The sequence below is a fragment of the Pleurodeles waltl genome, chromosome 1_1, assembly GCF_031143425.1.
Source record: "Pleurodeles waltl isolate 20211129_DDA chromosome 1_1, aPleWal1.hap1.20221129, whole genome shotgun sequence".
Taxonomy (NCBI): Eukaryota; Metazoa; Chordata; class Amphibia; order Caudata; family Salamandridae; genus Pleurodeles; species Pleurodeles waltl.
Genome location: NC_090436.1, coordinates 439,079,745 through 439,097,902, shown reverse-complemented (window position 1 = coordinate 439,097,902; position 18,158 = coordinate 439,079,745). Strand labels below are relative to the sequence as shown.

At 40.9% G+C, this 18,158-nt stretch overlaps 1 protein-coding gene across 1 annotated transcript in view; it reads left to right on the top strand.

Annotated features, from left to right (window-relative positions):
• OCLN (occludin) overlaps positions 1 to 18,158 on the top strand; it is an 84,541-nt gene that overhangs the window by 8,353 nt on the left and 58,030 nt on the right. The window contains exons 2-4 of the mRNA XM_069224381.1: positions 9,731 to 9,859; positions 10,739 to 11,408; positions 17,705 to 17,866. Of these exons, the coding sequence (XP_069080482.1) occupies positions 9,810 to 9,859; positions 10,739 to 11,408; positions 17,705 to 17,866 (882 nt within the window). The 5' untranslated portion in view covers positions 9,731 to 9,809. The remainder of the gene's footprint in view (positions 1 to 9,730; positions 9,860 to 10,738; positions 11,409 to 17,704; positions 17,867 to 18,158) is intronic.

Sequence of the window (18,158 nt, the reverse complement as noted above, 5' to 3'; positions counted from 1 at the left end):
AGTGTGTAAAGACTGTTGTATCCCGCCTGTGTGGTTCCTCACTCAGTTATGTGCTTGCCCTTGCGTGCTCCTTGTCTGTGCTGCTTTCTTGCTAGTGTGCTTCTCCACACAGCTCCACTTTGCTCTTTCTCTCTTCTGTTTTCTTTTCTCATGTGCTCTCTGTGCTTCATTTTGCATCCTCCATGCCCTCAGTGTTGCTTCCAGCCCTCTGTATCGCTTCAGCCCCCACTGGTCTCCCGTATTTCTCACCTTCACCTACTTTATGCATCAAAGTGCTAAGTCAGTAACTACGAGTGTCTGTGATCCTCAAAATAGATATTTAGAACCTGGTTGTAAATGCAGCATCAGTTGTCACTCAAAGGTATTCTGGGAGGGTGTTTCTGTGTCTACAGATATGATGAGCACAATAATTTTCACCCATTCTCAAATTTCTTGAATCACCCCCTGTTTATACTTCTAGTAGATCCAGTCTCTTGTGGGGAACCAGTGCTGTGTTTTCAGTAAAGGCAAATTGTGCTGTGTTTCCTTGACTAGGAAGCAACTTTCTGGAGCTCCCTGAACATCTGTATTAAATTTAGCAGTTGTTCCGAGAACCAAGGTCTTCAAACTGTGTGATAGGCCCCAGATGAAGGGGATGCCGGTCTTTGGCCAAGATGAACATCGATGAAGTTTGATTAGACTGCTGACCAACACCTTAAACGTTGGAAAAAGACAGAGTGGCTGTGAGGCACTCTTTAATGGACCGTAATGCTCTTTGGTACAAATGACGTAGCTGTGAGTATTTCAGTGTGTGGAGGCCCCAAATAACACACATACCCTCTCCCCTTCCCCCCCCCCCTCATTTCTTATAAAAGTTTAGACTATTGATCACACTTGACCTGGCTGGCAAAACAATGCCGGCAATCATGTTTGACTGTAGTTTAAAAGGGGATAACTGTATACAACAGTATTTGACTTGTTTAAAAATATTCTGTTGCAAATTTCAAAGTAATTGTGAGGAAATAGTCATTAATGGGGTTGGGGTAGGGGGAGAAGGCTTTTTTTTTTTCCCCAAATTTTTATATTTGGATGGTGGCATAGGTTGAAGACCATTAGCCCGGGACAGTATATTGCAGTTAGATATCGTAAAGCCAACAATGACTTTGTCCAGCAAAGCTGATTATTCCGCATGTCTCTGAAGTTCACAGCTGCATTAAATTCAAAACTCAAAAGAACTTTTGAAATCAAAGGATGTCAAACTTAATTGATTTCTTTGCTGGTGTAAGCAGGTGTCCTTCAATTGGGATCTGTTTGTTAGGCACCAGATTATCATTATTTCTTTGGGTGAAACCAAACATTAGAATTACATATCTAATGCATTCAAACTGGTCTTATTTTGGCAAATTCACTTCTAAATTGGATTGAATGAAACCAAGTTCTAAAAGAAGCTTTTTAGGACCCCTGCATATGTTTCGAATAACAGGGCGAAAAGATGATGCCTACCCTCCCCCGGGGAATCCCAGAAGTTGTCAACTTTGGCTGAAATATTGACTCTGGACCACCTGCTACTCAAAAACTAAGCTGTACCAGAAAATTGGAAGAGATGGTGGGTGCTGTAGCTCCCACAGTTTAGCCAGTAAGAGGGTGGTGAAGTGTTCCAAGATACAGATGTCCAGCAGGACCAACTCACCCGCAGAAGTTTCTTTTGAAGTAGCATTCTCTAAATTCGGCTGAGTCTGAAGCCTCAGTGCCTCTTATCCAGGGTCCTATGTGTTTAAGTGTATTGTTAAAGCTGAAGGGTATCTGCCGTTTTAAAAATCTTATAGTGTGGGACTCTCATTGCTACAAATCAATATAGTCTAGGGATTCTATTTAGATACTGATGGCGCTATCCAGAACTCTGTTAATAATTCCCGTATAATTCCTAACCCGAATAAGCAGTTGTTAAATGTTCTAATAAATGCATCTACTCCTACAAACGCGCCTTAATTAACCTAGTAGGACACTGGTCACCGCCACAGTTTATAGTTAAGTAAATAATTATGAATATGATTTAAAACAGTAGGTTATTTTTCCCCAAACCCAAAAAAATGATCTAAACCCTTTGGGGTGTAATACTAATCACTGAGTGCAACAGTATAATAAGATTGACGCCTTGAATTGACACTTTATTGTACTATGCATCACCTGATTTGACCAGTTTCACCTCAACTTCTTCCAGCTTTGTAGCACCAAGCAGATGTTGAGTTTTGTAAGCCAGTAGTTTTTGTGTGTGCTTAAGGGATACTAGTAAGGAACTTTATTAACTTAGTTTTGTCCATTTGAGTGCTTTAAAATACACTTGCATACTACAATAATTGCAATGGCTAAAACGTTAACGCTTTGGGAAACATTCAGGGCAGGGAATCCTTTTTATCTTCAGCACTTCTATCTTGAAGTGCACTGAAAAAAGAAGTTCAGCCCATCAAACACAGGTCTTTATGTTTCTTCAGACTGTGTGGATGAGATTTAGAGCCTGAAATAGTTTGCCGGATCGAATACTCTATCACAACAGTGAAAGATATCCTGTCTGCTGTAGTACAAGTGCATTATATCTAATGACACTTTCAATATGGTGGATGGATATTTGTCACGACTGTGACAGAGTAACCCATCCACCAAACGCTAAATCAGGCCCATAGACTTGTTACTACTAATGGTACAAATTGTTTAAAAAATGCAGTGGAAGAGTCACTAGTATTGTGTGGCATAGCCAGATGAGTTAGACAAAGGAAAAGATGGTAGTGGTTGTCAGAGAAAAAGTAGACCCTGCAGTGGAGAGCCAGGATTAAAGTATTTTAGGTCTGACACCAACATTCAGATACCAAAAAAAAGCAACAAGATAGAGGCATCGAGCTCCATATGTCGCGAAGGCGTGCAGTGGAGGAGCATGGTGTGTTAAACAGAATAAGAACAGAACACTTCGAGGTGAGTTTTGAGAGGTGTCAACAAAGGGTCCTCCTTATTTCTATAGTTCTTTTTTAAAGTCTTGGGAGTGTACCCCGATAGTAACAGGATAACGTAGAGGTCTCATCATTTATTGTAGAACTGAAAGTTTGTGCTACGAAGATATAGTTTTATGATACTCTCTGCTTCTTCCTCAAGTACGGGAGTGCATTTAGTTTCAGTAATGCAGGCTTAAAGATTGCAGCAAACTTATAGAGGAAGCAATTGCAGTGATTCATATAGGTGTACATTGTAGAAAAACATTCTTGGTGTCAGTCTTGTAGCTTCGTTAAGGAATGCTTTTAGTGCAGCTCTCCGAGTTGAAGGCAGGCTCTGGAGGATATATAAGCAATGGTCTATCTGTAAGATGAATATTGCACGCATGACTGGTTGGAAGTCATCATCCGGTGTAAGCTTCTTGTGTGATGCAGGTGTATTGGGTGCATCGGGCCTGTCTGATGTCGTAGGGGCTGGTGCAAGGATAGAAGTATCGAAGAGGGAGGAGCAGGGGAGGGTAGAAGTGATGAGAGGTACTGAAAGCAGCTTAGTAAACTATATTGGATTTGTGTAAATGTTATGCTACCATTTTTTTTTTTAACCCCCTCCCCGCGTTTTCTAAAGTGCTTAGCCCTAGAAAGAAAGGTAGTAATAAAAATGTTTGCCTAATTAAAAGAATGTCATCTCCCGGAATTCTGACTTGTTGGCGAGCTGAGCTTGCGTTCATCTATGTACTAATAAAAAAAAAAAAGCGTGCCTACAATAGAGCTGTTTAGTCAACAGTACAGTTTTTCCCACAATTTAGTGGTTTGATTTCTTTTGTGATGAGCCAGTTTCAACAGTTGGTTGTGATAGCTGACGCAAACCAAGTTCTCAATAATTTCACCTTAATATGCATATTATTTTGGGAGCCAGGGTAACTTGTGGGTGCTGCATGTGTGTTTTCTAATCTGTGGCCACTCAGGCCAGGCTTATGTGCACTGGGCTGGCCCCTTACCCCTGAGGCTCATCTGCCTGATCATGGCTTGCTACGCTATAGTTTTTGTCCTGCCTAATTACTGGTGGGTGTGCGGAGTTGGTCCTTGTTGTGGCTGCAGGTTGTTTTGTACTTTGCTAGAGATGTGGACCTACACCTGTCCTTTCAGAGACATCTGACGAGTTTCCATGTTTCCCCTCTCTTTTAGGGTGTCTAATTACATTTTCTTCTCTAATGTTAATGGGTGAAGACCAATTTAGGTTTGAAGACCACTTTCTCAAACCTGGAAGGTATATCCTACCTGTTGGACAGGCAGGTCTCTGGTCTGGTCTGTCAATTTTACAAGAAAATATCTTCCCCTTTTGGCTTGGCTCTAAGGGTACATATTTTGCCATTTACTTTTGAATTAGTGGTTGGGGTTAGAGCCTAGGGCTTACAAAGTAATATCCACATGTGCCAAAACAAATCAGAATGACTAGATAGGTCAAGTAGATGTTCAGTTCTAAAGTCAAACTGTACAATTAATTTGCTAGTAGACCAGAAAATTGTTTTGAGCCCCATTGGAGGAGGTGTGTTATGGGTGTGATTGTCTTCCAGTATCTCTTTAAGTAATGCCGACAGGTTGAAGTATATTCATCACCAAAAAATAATTTGGTCCTCAATTAAAAAGGGCAGTTTATTAATAATAGATTTGCATGTCCACACATGCGGATTGAACAGCCTCTCCTTTTCTTTGGCTCTGGTGGATAAAGAGAAATTCGTTTGGGATAATCTGAGGGGGTCTCCTTGGGCCCAAGGGTACAGCATGGGCCTTTCTAACTTGTCTCCTGCGTCACATAAAAGGGTTTGAATGTTTTCTCCCATCTCACTCCTCATGTGCCAGCAACTGTAATGGGAGGGTGTGCACATTTACCTTTTCAATGGGAGAATGATCCTAGCAGGTGTAGCATCTAAACTTTGAAGCAAAGAAAGACGATTACAAGTTCTACTTAAAACGTAGGCCAGTATGATGAGGGATGTGGTGTTCAAGTAGTTTGATACTCTAACTCTGTGCACTTCTGCTCCTTTCCATGCTTTAATTTTGTTGATGGAAACAGTGCTCCAGTAAAGGATGGGAAATAAAATTCCCCCACAGGCCCAATAAATATGCTGTATGCACCAAGGGAAAGTAAATATGCTCTAAATAGGATACATTTTTGCTTCCATGCAGCGACTGGTGCAACACCTGCCTGTATGATATGGGTAATGTGTCTATCTGATATGCGCTCCTTCTCTTTTGAACTTTATTCCTCTGTCCCGCTGCCCCATTCCCCACCCATAAGACAGCCCTGGGGACCTTCATCCCTCAGAGCTTGAAGATTCAGTGTTCCAGGGACCCCAACACGCTGGATAATGACTCGTTCCCTGCTCAGGAGAGTTCGGCTGGGAATATAAATTGTAATTCTGTATCTGCACTCTTCTGGGCAGAGAACTTTGAGGAAGCAAAAAAATCTGCTCCCGGCTGGTTGGGAACAAAGCAACAGAACCAACTCCCACTGGTAACCAGGATGGATGCTGGCTGGGAAGCCAGCGGGGGCCTTGGGGATGCCCCTGTGGCCCCAAACAGTATGCAGGTAGTTGCCCAGGGTGGCTCTGGGCACCCATGGTAAAATGATGGCCTGCTTCTGCCGACACATGGGATGGGTCCTAGCTCTGAAGCCGGTGGGGCCTGGCCGATCCCCTCACTTCCCATCACTTGTAGCAAAGGTGTAGATGCCCTGAGTGATACCGGGACACCCATTGTAAAGTAATGGCTGACTCATGCCAGCAACCAGTAGGGATGCTCAGTGGGAGAGCAAGCTGGGACCTTGGGGCTTCCCCCGCTTCCCACAATGTGACTATAAAGTGTGGGTGTCTTGGTTTGGGACCAGGACAACACAAAAATGTAATAAAAGCGCAGCGGCAGAAGTTGATCTATTTGTGTTACTGCTGCAGGCAAGGACTGGCTCCTGTAATGCCTCGCAGGGGCATTTTAGTTATGTTTTTTGATCATGGTGGTGGCCCTAGAAGGGAAAGGGGCACCACCAATCATTTTTCTAATGTTGTGGAAGGCTACTGGGAGCGCAGCTGCCCCTTAGCAAAAAAAATAAAAAAAGCACATGCTTGTAATATTCTGACCCTTGCGTGAACCCTAGTTTACGCATGGATGGGAACCACAAGTTTGAATGTATTTAACACATCTGATATTTTTCAGATGTGTTAAATCATTCAACCCTTATTAAATTTTTGTAGGCTAAACCTGCTGAACTTTAACATGGGAATAGTACTGCACTTACCATGGCATGCAAATGTTGGTGTGTAGAACACTAAAATCCGCATGTTATTCCCTATAAACTCATAGGTGTTATTTATCGCACCTGATAAATAATGAAATTATATATCGGGTGATAAATAATACCTAAACTCATAATCCGGCCTTTAGTTTTCTAGGTCATTGAATCCATGACCCCAGGAGAGATTGCCCTGATTTTAAAGTACTCTGAGCTGGAGCCAATAGGGTGCTTTATATTGGTTGAGGTGCTGATCCCTTGATAAAACCAGTAAGCACACTTTTTGTGTTCAGATGGTATGTTTTACTAACATTTTCACCTAACTATAATGGACCTTTAACCTTTGTATATATTTTTTTGAGGAAAAAAAATATATATCTTTGTCCTACTGAGATATATATATATATATATATATATATATATATATATATATATATATATATATATATATATAAAAAATGTTTTTTATTTTTTTTTATAGAAATGTACTCCTTTTTAGAGGGAGTCCTTTCATACATATTGGCAGATTAGTAAAATTTAATTGGCAAGTTCTATTCAAAAGTGTCTTCAAAGATAAACAAATAGAGCAACCAATCAGTGCTTCGAGCAGTGAAACCAATTAGGAGGCTGGCACTGACGTTTTACCAGACCATTGCAAATCAGACAAAACACCTCAGTATTAATTGAGATAATGGACTGCTTTCCACACTCTACACATGAGCATTCATTTGGGGGATGCTCTTGGCGATCCATCCAATTCCAGATGTGCCTCCCAGCCTTTTCTAAGGCCTCATCAGGAAATAATACATCAGTCGTGTGCAACACATGAGAGAACCAACAGTTTTTCTTCCACCAACTCCTGGAGAAATTGTTGATTTTTTTTTTTTTTTTTCCTCCCTGTAACATTTATACTTGATTAGCCAGTTCTGAGAAGGATCAATTTTAGCTATTAATCTATCCTGCTGTGAAACTCTTACCTCTTCTGCTTTCAGTGGAACCCTTGGGCATCGGTCTGCTAAGCCATCAAACCATTTTTTACTTTCTCTTGAAAGACAGATCTTATCAAAATGGAGCATGTCATTTTGTATTTCCCCCAGTTTTGTTCTAAGTTTTCAGTTCTGTAAGATCATATTGCTCAAGCCCAAGGAACCAGAGAATTTATTCTCCCTATTAATGTGGTGTTTATCGCCATCTTCGCCTTATCTTGGCACCCGTTCATTCCATGAGTTTTACAATCACTTCAGTTCCTCTCACACTTGTATAGCACTGACCGTGTTCTGTCCATTCACCTACTTGTCATGTAGGTAGCAACATCACTTGTTTCTTGGCCTTCCAACAGACCAATTATCAGACTGTTGCTTATTTCATCCTGCGTCGGGTTGCTTTCTGCCCACTGAATAATGGGCCTCCAGTTCCATAACGGCAGTCCGATAGTTCTCTGCTTTGCAGCTGGACTTCATGGAAGCTTCCCTCTTTATTAGTTTCTTCTTGTATTCCTTCCTCCTGAGTCAACTCACCACATGATCTGTATTGATCTTTGTCTGTTCAGTCTGCATCTGTCATGCGTCCTCCCTCAGTAACATCTCATAAATCATCGTACAAGTACTTAAACCTCCATTTCTGTGGCAGCCCTACTTCTGTCTCCAAGTAATCTCATCGCATCACTAATGCTGCCAAAGTTTATCCTTCACCTCTTCACAGATAGAATTGCATAGTTTTCAGACTTGTCATTGAAATGTACGAGAAGTGCATTCAGTCTAAGATTTTTCTTTGCATTCTGAGTAGTTCTTTTTTTCCAACTATCAGATGAAGGCTACCTACTGCAAACAAACGTTTTATAAAAAATAAAAAAAGTTTTTTTTTAAGGTTGAATAAAAAAAGTAAAGTGCACAGAATTTGTATATAGAGTAAAATAATATGTAGGATGCAAAGAACAGTATAACAGAATAATAACATGAAAATGCACGAATGGCATAAAGGTCACGCCTCAACGGAGCACTAAATTTAAAAAAAAAAAAATTGATTTAGCAATCAGGGTTGTAGTTAATTTTAGAGCAACAAATGTAAACTTAACAGGTTCATCTACACAGCAATTAAAACACTTGTACTGAAATTGCTACTAGCCCACAGAGCTAGGAAGGCGGGAGCGCTGGTCCTTCTTTGCTGCATGTAGCAGGATGGCCAGCCCTAGCGTATTTTGAGACAGCCGGTTGCACAAGTTGGATGAATTTTGCATCAGTTTGTATCACGTTAGTATGGCCCGACCTCATTCTCCTAGTACAATAATTTGCACACTTTACGCTTTGTGCGCTTAATTTTTTGTTTACATGCACGAGTCTTGAAAGGTTTGATCTGACTGAATTTCACAAGCATGAAGACAGACCTGCCATCTTCACCAGAAACCTCTGAGGAGGGGGTGTGACCTTGTGCCGAGAAGCACCTAAGAAGCACTTTAGCCCCAACCACGGCCCCCCACCTTAAAAAAAAAAAAAAAAAAAAAAAATTTTAAACACGCACACAAAAAACACCAAAAGCTTGCTAAAGCTGCAGCCCATTAATGGACATCCGCAGTTAAAAGCCTTCGAAAACTAGCTGAAAATCAGTGTGTACAGTGGTTTTTAGCTCCTTTTCCCTGTCATTGTATGATATTGGCTCCTCACTGGGAGACCGTGTGAGGAGTGTCAATATTGTGTCACCGTGCCACCGTGTGAGTTGGCAGGACTGTGAAGAGTAGCTGAATGACATACTGCTGCCTCTTGTAAAAGAATCCTCTCGGATGTCTACGACTGTTTAGTTAGTTTGTACTCACAAGGCTGCATTGCCCCAGAGAAAGTTATACGGTATTCCAGACAGAACATTTTGTATACATTTTGGTTTTGGCGACTAATTGCACATCTATGAGCCCACCTCATAAAATCTGCCAGTTGCACATACCATGCAGCAGAAACACCAAAATATTTGCTACTGTGTCAATGAATTTACCTTTGTGTCTGATGTGGGCTCCCACATTTTTCTCTTAGAGTTGCTTGGAAGTCAGCTCACTTGAGAGTCAAACTTCTAAAATTCTGTCCTAGCATAAAACTATTGAAAAATAACACGAGTTTGATTAGAGGGTAGTGTAATTTGGTTATTTGCATAATGTCTAGAAAACATGCACTTAGGTGTGTTAGAGGGAGACATACTACAATGGTGTGTCGTATCATGTTTATTTAGTCACCATAGTTGTGCAACCTAGTCTTGAAGCATCTGCACAGTGCTTGGGACTGGGGTTAACCCCCAATCCTTTGTATATTATCTGTGAATATGGATGAAACTGCACAGCCGTCTCAGTTGCCTGAGATAAGTATTGAACACTTTTGTCCCACAGTGAACCACTAAGGCTCCCGAATTTTATGCTAGTAAAAGGTGACATGATTGATGCGAGTTAACTTGAATTTGAACTCTAAGACTTTGACATGTAATGAAGTTCTTATTGCTTTTGCAGGTCTTTGCTGTAGAACCGGACCCTGTTGAGAGGTGGACGCTTGTTATCCACACATCCGTACCATTGAATTGGAGCAGCCATGTCGTCCAGACCTTTTGAAAGTCCTCCGCCTTATCGACCAGATGAATAGTAAATATCCACTTGCTAGCCAGCTCTTTTAATGTACTGCTGATAAATAGTGTACATATTTGGTTTCATATCTTTAGCAGTTCATGTGTTAACAATGCTTATATCAGTCTTGGAGTTTTCTCTTGATAACCTATCTTGCTACATTGTTAAGTAAACATGCGAGAAGCAAAAATGTGTTGTATGAAATTAATGTATTATAGCTGTGGTAGATGTCGAATACATTGACATTGTACACATGCGTTAACCCTGCAATTGTGATCTTCAACCTGCCCTGGCTCAGAGTGGCTGCTCTATGAGGGAAAGGGATTTCTATAAACCCCACCTCCCTTCACTGTCCCCCTGGCCTTCCTGTTTGAGGTTGTCCTCGTTTGTGGTAATCTTTCCTCCCACCCCCATGGTCCTTCATCATTGTATTTCTCAACTAAATGTATATTTAATCAGAATTATAGTTGCCTTTAATTTGTAGACTTGTATCACAGCAGAGTGTGCATGAAAAAGAGAACTCTGATCGCAGTAAACGGAGATTCTCTGGTATCCTACCTGATCCAGCTAGAAGGCAGTGGGATAGAAAAATGCTTGGTGCAATGCATTTGCTTTCTGTATGTGCTATTGAAGGCGAGCATATGACATTGGCTTAACACATTCTAGCCCTGTGACAGTTTTCACTTAAAGGTGGTTTCAGCTCTGCACATGCAGAAAATCCACAAAATGCAGAAGTCTGCACAGTCCGATATTTTTGCAGCATTGCAAACATTCTGTTATGAAACGGTCTCAAACGTGAACATCTAATTAATAGTATATTCAAATGCTTAAGTAAAATGTGTTTCCTGGTGAGAATGTGTCACACAGCTAACCAGCACTCTCTCTCTCGCCTTCCAGCAATCCATCCCAGTACATCCCAACTTCAAACTATGCTCCGAGCAGGGATGTGTATATGGGCGAGCTGCGTTCCCAGCCTGCATACTCGTATTATCCAGAGGATGAAGTTCATCACTTTTACAAATGGACCTCCCCTCCAGGCATAATCAGGATTATGTCCATCTTCATCGTAGTGTTGTCAATTGGCATCTTTGCTTGTGTTGCTTCCACACTGGCCTGGGATATGGACTTTGCTGGCAGTGGAATGGGAGGATTTCCGGCCTACGCTGGGTCGAGTTCATTTGGTTCAGGTTCATCGAACTACGGATACAATTTTGCATATGGAGGAAATTACACTGATCCCCGAGCTGCCAAAGGCTTCATGATTGCTATGGCTGCCTTTTGCTTTCTGTGTGGGATGGTGGTTTTCATAATGACTGTTACTAGGACTAATAGTTCGAGGTCCAGGAAGTTTTATTTGATTGTGATCGTTGTATCTGCTGTGCTTGGCGCCTTGGTATTCATTGCAACTATAGTGTACATCATTGGTGTAAACCCAACTGCACAAGCATCTGGATCAGTCTTTTACACCCAAATAGTCACAATATGCAGCCAGTACTATGCGCCGACAAACACAGGAGTGTTTGTGAATCAGTACCTCTATCACTACTGTGTCGTGGAGCCCCAAGAGGTTTGTTTGTCTTAATTCGGCTTTACGTTGCACTGTTCGCTTTAGTTAACTCTAATATGTAAATGAAGTCTTCACATATTTTGGTTCTGTTTTATTATTCTTCACCCTAAAATGAGAACAATGGTTGAACTGTAGTGCTGGATGGATATTTAATGTTTTAACAGAAGCACACAGTAACTAGCAATTTTTCTTTTCTTTTTATTTTTTTGCAGGACCATCTATAACATTTTTGTGTGAATTTCTGGTAAATTTGCAGAGTTCAGTTATGATATACTGCACTCGCCTACTATGTACTCATAATCCACTGCTGTACACACTGGGGTTGGCTCCCGTCACCCACTCGTGCTTCTGACCAGGGTCTGCACTTAATCATCGCCTTGGTGGTGTTACCTTTCTTTTATTTTTATTTTTAATTACATTTCAGGATTTTCTGAAAATCTCGAATTCCAGAAAGCCCAAGTTCTGTGAAGTAGAAAATGGTGGCTGCATGCTTGCAAATTTTGCATTCACCTAGTGCATTTTTGCTTATTTTTCTTCCAGTCATTCCATGCCTCGGTGATACATCTACAGCCTCATTGTGCTGGCCACTCTGCAGCAGCTGGTGAATGTCGGGCCCTGGTGATGCTTTTACATCAGTAAAATAGTTATTGGTGAAGGAAGTTGTAGTGGTGGTTATGGTTGTTTATGGTCTTCAGGAGGGATAGAGTGAGGAATGGTTTGTTTGGAAAAAGTATGTTTTCTTACTCTCACACTTGTATAATCTGGGGTGGAAAGTTAGTGTGAGAAGTGGATGGGGTCGACAAGTAGAGTAACTGTGAATCCTCATGTGAGTGCAGGTACTTCGACAGTTACCAGTAAGTTTTAGTTTAGTTATAAAGACGCTTCATTTAAATCGCTTCTTTTCAAATCTGTGAGCCAGGCAAAAAAACTCTGTTACAAGACTCGCAGGTTATAGTGAGTGTATCAGTGAATATATGCTTTTATGCCCCACCTTCAATCTTTGTTTTGGTTAGGCAAGCATATTTTAGGAAGCATCCCTTGCTCATCATAGTTGCATATCCTATGTAAGCTTTCTCTTTGAGATCCGGTATCTTCTGAGAACTTGCACTGACCCGGTAATGAAACTTGAGACATTACTGAAAGATGTAACCCTCTCTTGTTCGTAACCCCCTGGTTCAGTAAACCCTTGCATTAAAAAAAAAATAGCAATTGGGTCTAGCTTTAGAATGGAGATCTGCAGTTACCTGTAAGTCAAGGCACTCAGCAAATCATGCGCACGTTCATTTAACCATCCACTCATGCATTCATTGTTGCACCAACTTACTCTTTCGTGCATTCACCCACTCGCATTAAAACAGACACACAATATATAAGCACATAGAAGATATTTTAAAAGAATAAAAGTGGAAAAAAGAAAACGAGCCACTACATAAACATTACTTGCAACACAAAAATAAAGTTTATTATAGCAGTGGGTGGCTACATTGCATTAATATTGTACACAATGTATTGTTTTTAAGTTCCAGCATGAAATCAACTGGTTGGACATCTTCGAGTACTGAAAACAATGGTACACTGTCCACAGTATAATTCAGTTGATATTGCTATACTCTAGTTAATTCCATTCCACAATGGCTGTCCTACTTAGAAATAATTGTCTATTGCAAGGGCCTATGGGACAAATACACATGGGAAGCTCTTCTCATCTCATAGGATTTTGCAAGGATTGGTGCAAATCTTCTACTGTCAGAATTGAAAAAAGGAGGTAACAAACAATGTTTGCTTCTTACAGTAATCTGTGAGATTTCTGGTAACAAAACTCCTGTCTTCATGCATTACCGCAGTATAAAATCACAGGCCTGTTAGCTTTAACATATGAATTTCACAGTATTTAAGCCAGTTCTGCTACCTTTGAAATGTACCATCATAAACAAAATGGACACATGGACTCTGAAATAACCTTTCTAATAAACAAATGAAGCCTATACTTTTTTTTTTTTTTTTTCTGGCTCATCACTGTAACTCAGGCTTTCTATATTGCACATACAGTTTTCCTACAAGGTAACTGAAGTATACAGTCATGAAATTCGAAATATGTACCAAATAAGAGTTGTCAAAACAATATTCACTCTCTCCGAATACAGCCCAACAAAAGTTCACACATTGCGGATAGCTTCCTGGAAGGATTTTGACAGAGAGCTAAATAACAACAGGTCCCTTGCCTGTTATAATCTAGAAGAATCCATCAACACAATAACTGTCTACTTATGTGTCATGTTGTAATGAGAATCCACCTTTAAAGGCCTACTGGCCCTAACGTGGCTTTATATAATACATAAATCAGGCCTACTGTCTTTGTCCTAACGTTTCTTAATACGCAGATCAATACTGTGGCACCCGACTTAACTTTTTCCCAGTAAACTAGCCTAACCAGCTGAGCCCTACTGTACTAAACATATCCTTTCCCACAAGGCAAAATTGGAACGAAATTCAAGTATGTGCAAAACTACACTTGTTGAAAAATATACAACTCCGATTAATGAGGCCTAACGAGGATTATCAGCATGCAAATCTTCTACCCCAGGGTTTGTCAGAGTGTAACCAGCAGCAAACATTTGCTTACAATAGAAGTATGTGAGATCCCGTACAACTACAAAGTTGTTAACACATTGAAGGTCTTTTGGCTGTCACTCACGCTTTTCATAATAAACGTACAAGGTCTTCTGCTTTTGCCAAAGTTTCATACTAAACAGATCAGACCCATGGCATTTGGCAATGTTTTTCAAAAGAACCAATCAGACCAATCGGCTTTTAATTATTGGTGCGTCTCGATAACAACAAAAAAACACCCACTCACCTTGTCTAGCACAAGGTTTGTGATAAAACAAGCACTGCTATGCAGTCCTAAAACTACAAATATGAACAAAATTCCAGTTGCCAAAGCTATAGTCATAAAGGATTTCCAAAGAGCAAATCTTCTACCCTAAAAGATTGCCCCAGGGAGTAAACCAAAATTCATGTCTTCTGTGGTGATCTGTGAGATCCACGTTCACAAAATACCCGTCTCCACGCTTTAGCACAGCTTAATGGCAATCCACCCATAAAGGCCTATCTTTAACATATGCTTTTCATAGTAAATAAGTAATCCCTACTGCTTCTCTTTTAACTTTTCATAGTAAACACGTCGGTCCTATAGTTTTGATCAGTGGCTTTTCACCATAACCAAATCGGAGCTTGCTCTGTGTAGCGTAGGCTTTCCCACAAGGCAAAAGGTGCAGCAAAGCACACTTTACAGCATGACAATACAACTGCTACCTAGTCGAAATCTGAATCTGATATACGACACACAGGTGGAGGCCGCGCCCCTCTCTGTAGCGCTTCTTAAAGCTTTCTGCCTGTTGATTACATAAGGTCTCTGACAATTGCACTGTCAAGCCACGCATAAAACCTAAACTACTGTTAAAGAGCTTCTATCGGGGCTTAATACTCAACATAAGTGTTCCAATAAGTGAGTTTTAACTGAAATGGGGGAAGTAGTAGAACTGTAACAACGGTTGTACAATTAGTGGAGTACTATAACAGTGAAACTAACAAACATCTAGAACATTGCTTCCTGTTCCTGCTCAGTTTGACCTCAGGGCAAGGAATGCAGCAAGAGCTGTACAGTCTCGCTTATCCTAACGTCTCGCAACGTTGGAAAAGACCCATTAAGTATAAATGTGAGTTGCTGATGTTAAAACTTACTAAAAACATCTATTTTTTAAACAATTATTTAAAATTTAACCAAATTAAAGTGCATGCCTAACAGCGTTGTCTATAGTACAGTAAACTCGAATTCTTTCCCAAGGTTAATAAATCATACTAGGTGGGCCTGATTCCTCCAAGTCCAGTTGAACTCTATGCAATGTAGTTGGCAGAAACATATTTTGTAGAACCTCAGTGGGATTTTGACAGATTTCTTGCAGGCTCCTGCAATGTAGCCTATTGCATTTGCAATCTAGCATGGTTGCTAGAAACATTGGATGTTTGCAACCGCTCCACAAATGGCCCCACCTGTTGACACTTTAGTTCTCACGTTTACTTGTACTCTTCCTCATTCTGTGCATTTTCTCCAAACAGCTCATTCCCCATCACTACCTTGTAATTCTCTCTTTGTGGCTAGTGACATAGTGATTGATGCGGTTAGGCATGAGTCTTTCAGGGCGCAAGTTATAATAGAAGTCGGTTGCCCAGAATACCATGGTCTCTAGACCGATCTATTGAATGAAGAGACCTATATGAATTGTGCTTGACAAACCCGCAAAGTGAATTGCCTGTAGGCACAAGTCATTGATCATAGAGCTGCTCAATGGATCGTTAGCCTATAGATCTGTGGAAGTATGACAGAACCTGAGATAAAGAGGGAATGTGTTCCCTACTAGAGCGACTTGTCCTACAACAACCTCTTGAACTCGAAAATACATTAAATAATGCACTGGGGGACTATCCTCTTCTGCAGAACCATAGATAACACGCTGATTATTTATAGATGAAATCAGCCTTAAAGTGGATTCAGGTACCCTTGAAGCCTTCTGTTGTATGGAACTTGACATTCTTTACAATGTTCCCGACTGACAAGAGGATTTGGGGTTCCCTTTCTGAACGTGAAGTGAAAGAGACCTGCACATACCACGTTACAGTAGGGGGAGTTGGTATTGCTTAACACCTGGGAACGAGGGGATTGGTCTCCGGGATGGAGTGATAACAAGCATTAGAAGACTGAGCCACACAGCAATGCAAGTACCAAGCCTCCTGGGAAAGCACAGTCCACATAGGAATAACTGAAAAGGAATGGGGAAATATTTGGAGGGACATTCCACAGCACCACGCACACACCCAGAGAGACCGCATATGAAGTTTCTAGATTGGCGACACATGATGCCTGAAAAACTCCACCATATATATTTGTACGCTTCTAACCAATGTTAAGCATGTGAAAGTGAAACAGATACGATAATGGCGGTAATGTTCAAAAGATGACTAGAGTAAAAATGTTTTGGGACACCCAATTCTGGTATTTGCTGGGGCTTTGAAGTGCAGACACAAAGTACATATTCTGGACAAGGTGATATTCTTCCAAATGGTAGGAGCTGCCAAATTCTTGATAGCTACATATCAAAAGTTAAATAATTACTGAGCGACTCCCATTTTTTGTTAGCAGATTAAGGCAATTCATAGCATGAATGAATTGACCTATAAACTCAGTGTTTTCTGGATAAAAAAAAAAATACTGTATTGGCAGATTGAAATTTACTGAACTGTTGTGTATGGCCCCTGTGAATCTGCCGTCATGAGTCATTGAAAGAATAACTGCCTTAGAAATTAGCAGTTCCTCCGCATTTATAGCTTTAGACTGCTGATAGGACGAAGCGGTATCCCCGTGAATAGAATGGCTTGTTCAATATTGAGGAGAAATCCTGCAAGGCTCCTGTCACTGGGCGTATTTAGTTAAGCACGGGTCGGGGATTGTTGGGTAAAGAGTAGGCAGGTGTTTGGGTCCGGGAGTATCTTTGGGAGTGTTAAAGTGAAAGTTTCATCATGACATGCACTCTTACCTCTGGTTTTGCTAAAAAAAAAAAAAAATTGATAGGGTCACTGATCAGGAACTTGATCTTGGCGTGTTAGGGACTAGTTCTCACCTTAAGATGAGTACTGAAAAGGACAGTAAGTGATGCAGGACGTGCCAGGAGTTACCGCCCCAACCCCAGCCTAAAAGGGCTCTACTTCTGCAGCGCGGTGGGGGAATCTACTCTGTCAAAGTGGTGCAGTCCAGCTAAAATTAGTATGGTGATTCCAGCTGCCAGGCAATCATTTGAGCCCAAGTGATAGTTTTTATTTTACTGATAGGGCACTGGTTAGGAGGCTGAGGCCTAAAAGGCGTTTGGCGAGGATTCGCTGCTCGAGAAAGTTAGGGTGTACACAGCAGCTTCTCTATCATGTATATTTGGCAGTTCACGTTGAAGACGAGCCATTTTTGTTCCTAGTGTGGTTCAGAGTAGAAAAGTACCTGCCCACGGAGACCATCCGAGCACAGTGGAAAACTAAGGAAACGGGTTAAAGTTATTAACGTGGAAAAGTAGGCCTTTCTTTCTACATGAACTGTACTTGTGTCTAGTTTGGTCGCAGTGTCTTAGTCACAAGGTTTGAAGAGAATGATGTGAGGAAATCGACTTTAATGCAATTTGAAAACTTGTTGAAGAGACCAAAAATTCACTGGACGCTTCTAACGAGTTAACGTTTTTTTGTTTGTTTTATAGGCTATTGCTATAGTCATGGGGTTCCTAATTGTTGTGGCATTTGCCCTCATTATCTTCTTTGCTGTCAAAACTCGACGCACGGTTAACAAATTTGGCAAACCAAACATACTTTGGGAGAAGGAAAGATTTCTCGAGGAAGGAGCTCCAAACGTGGAAGACTGGGTAAGTGAAATGTTTTGCTTCTGTGTGAACAGAAAGAAATGAGGAGGAAGATTGAATTGGATACTGATGGAAGGTATGATTCTACATATCTCACCCCAGAATAGTTGACTGTTCTTCTCGACACTAGTACTTGCTTTTTCCTCAACGGTATTCGTATACTTGATATCTCCTTCCAGTGATATTAAGCATGAACGGAAATTCCAGTTTCTATGAAAACATCAAGGCTTTTTCATGAATTGCCCATAAAATGTATGGAAACCATCCCTCCCCCAAGCTTTATTTTATGTCATTT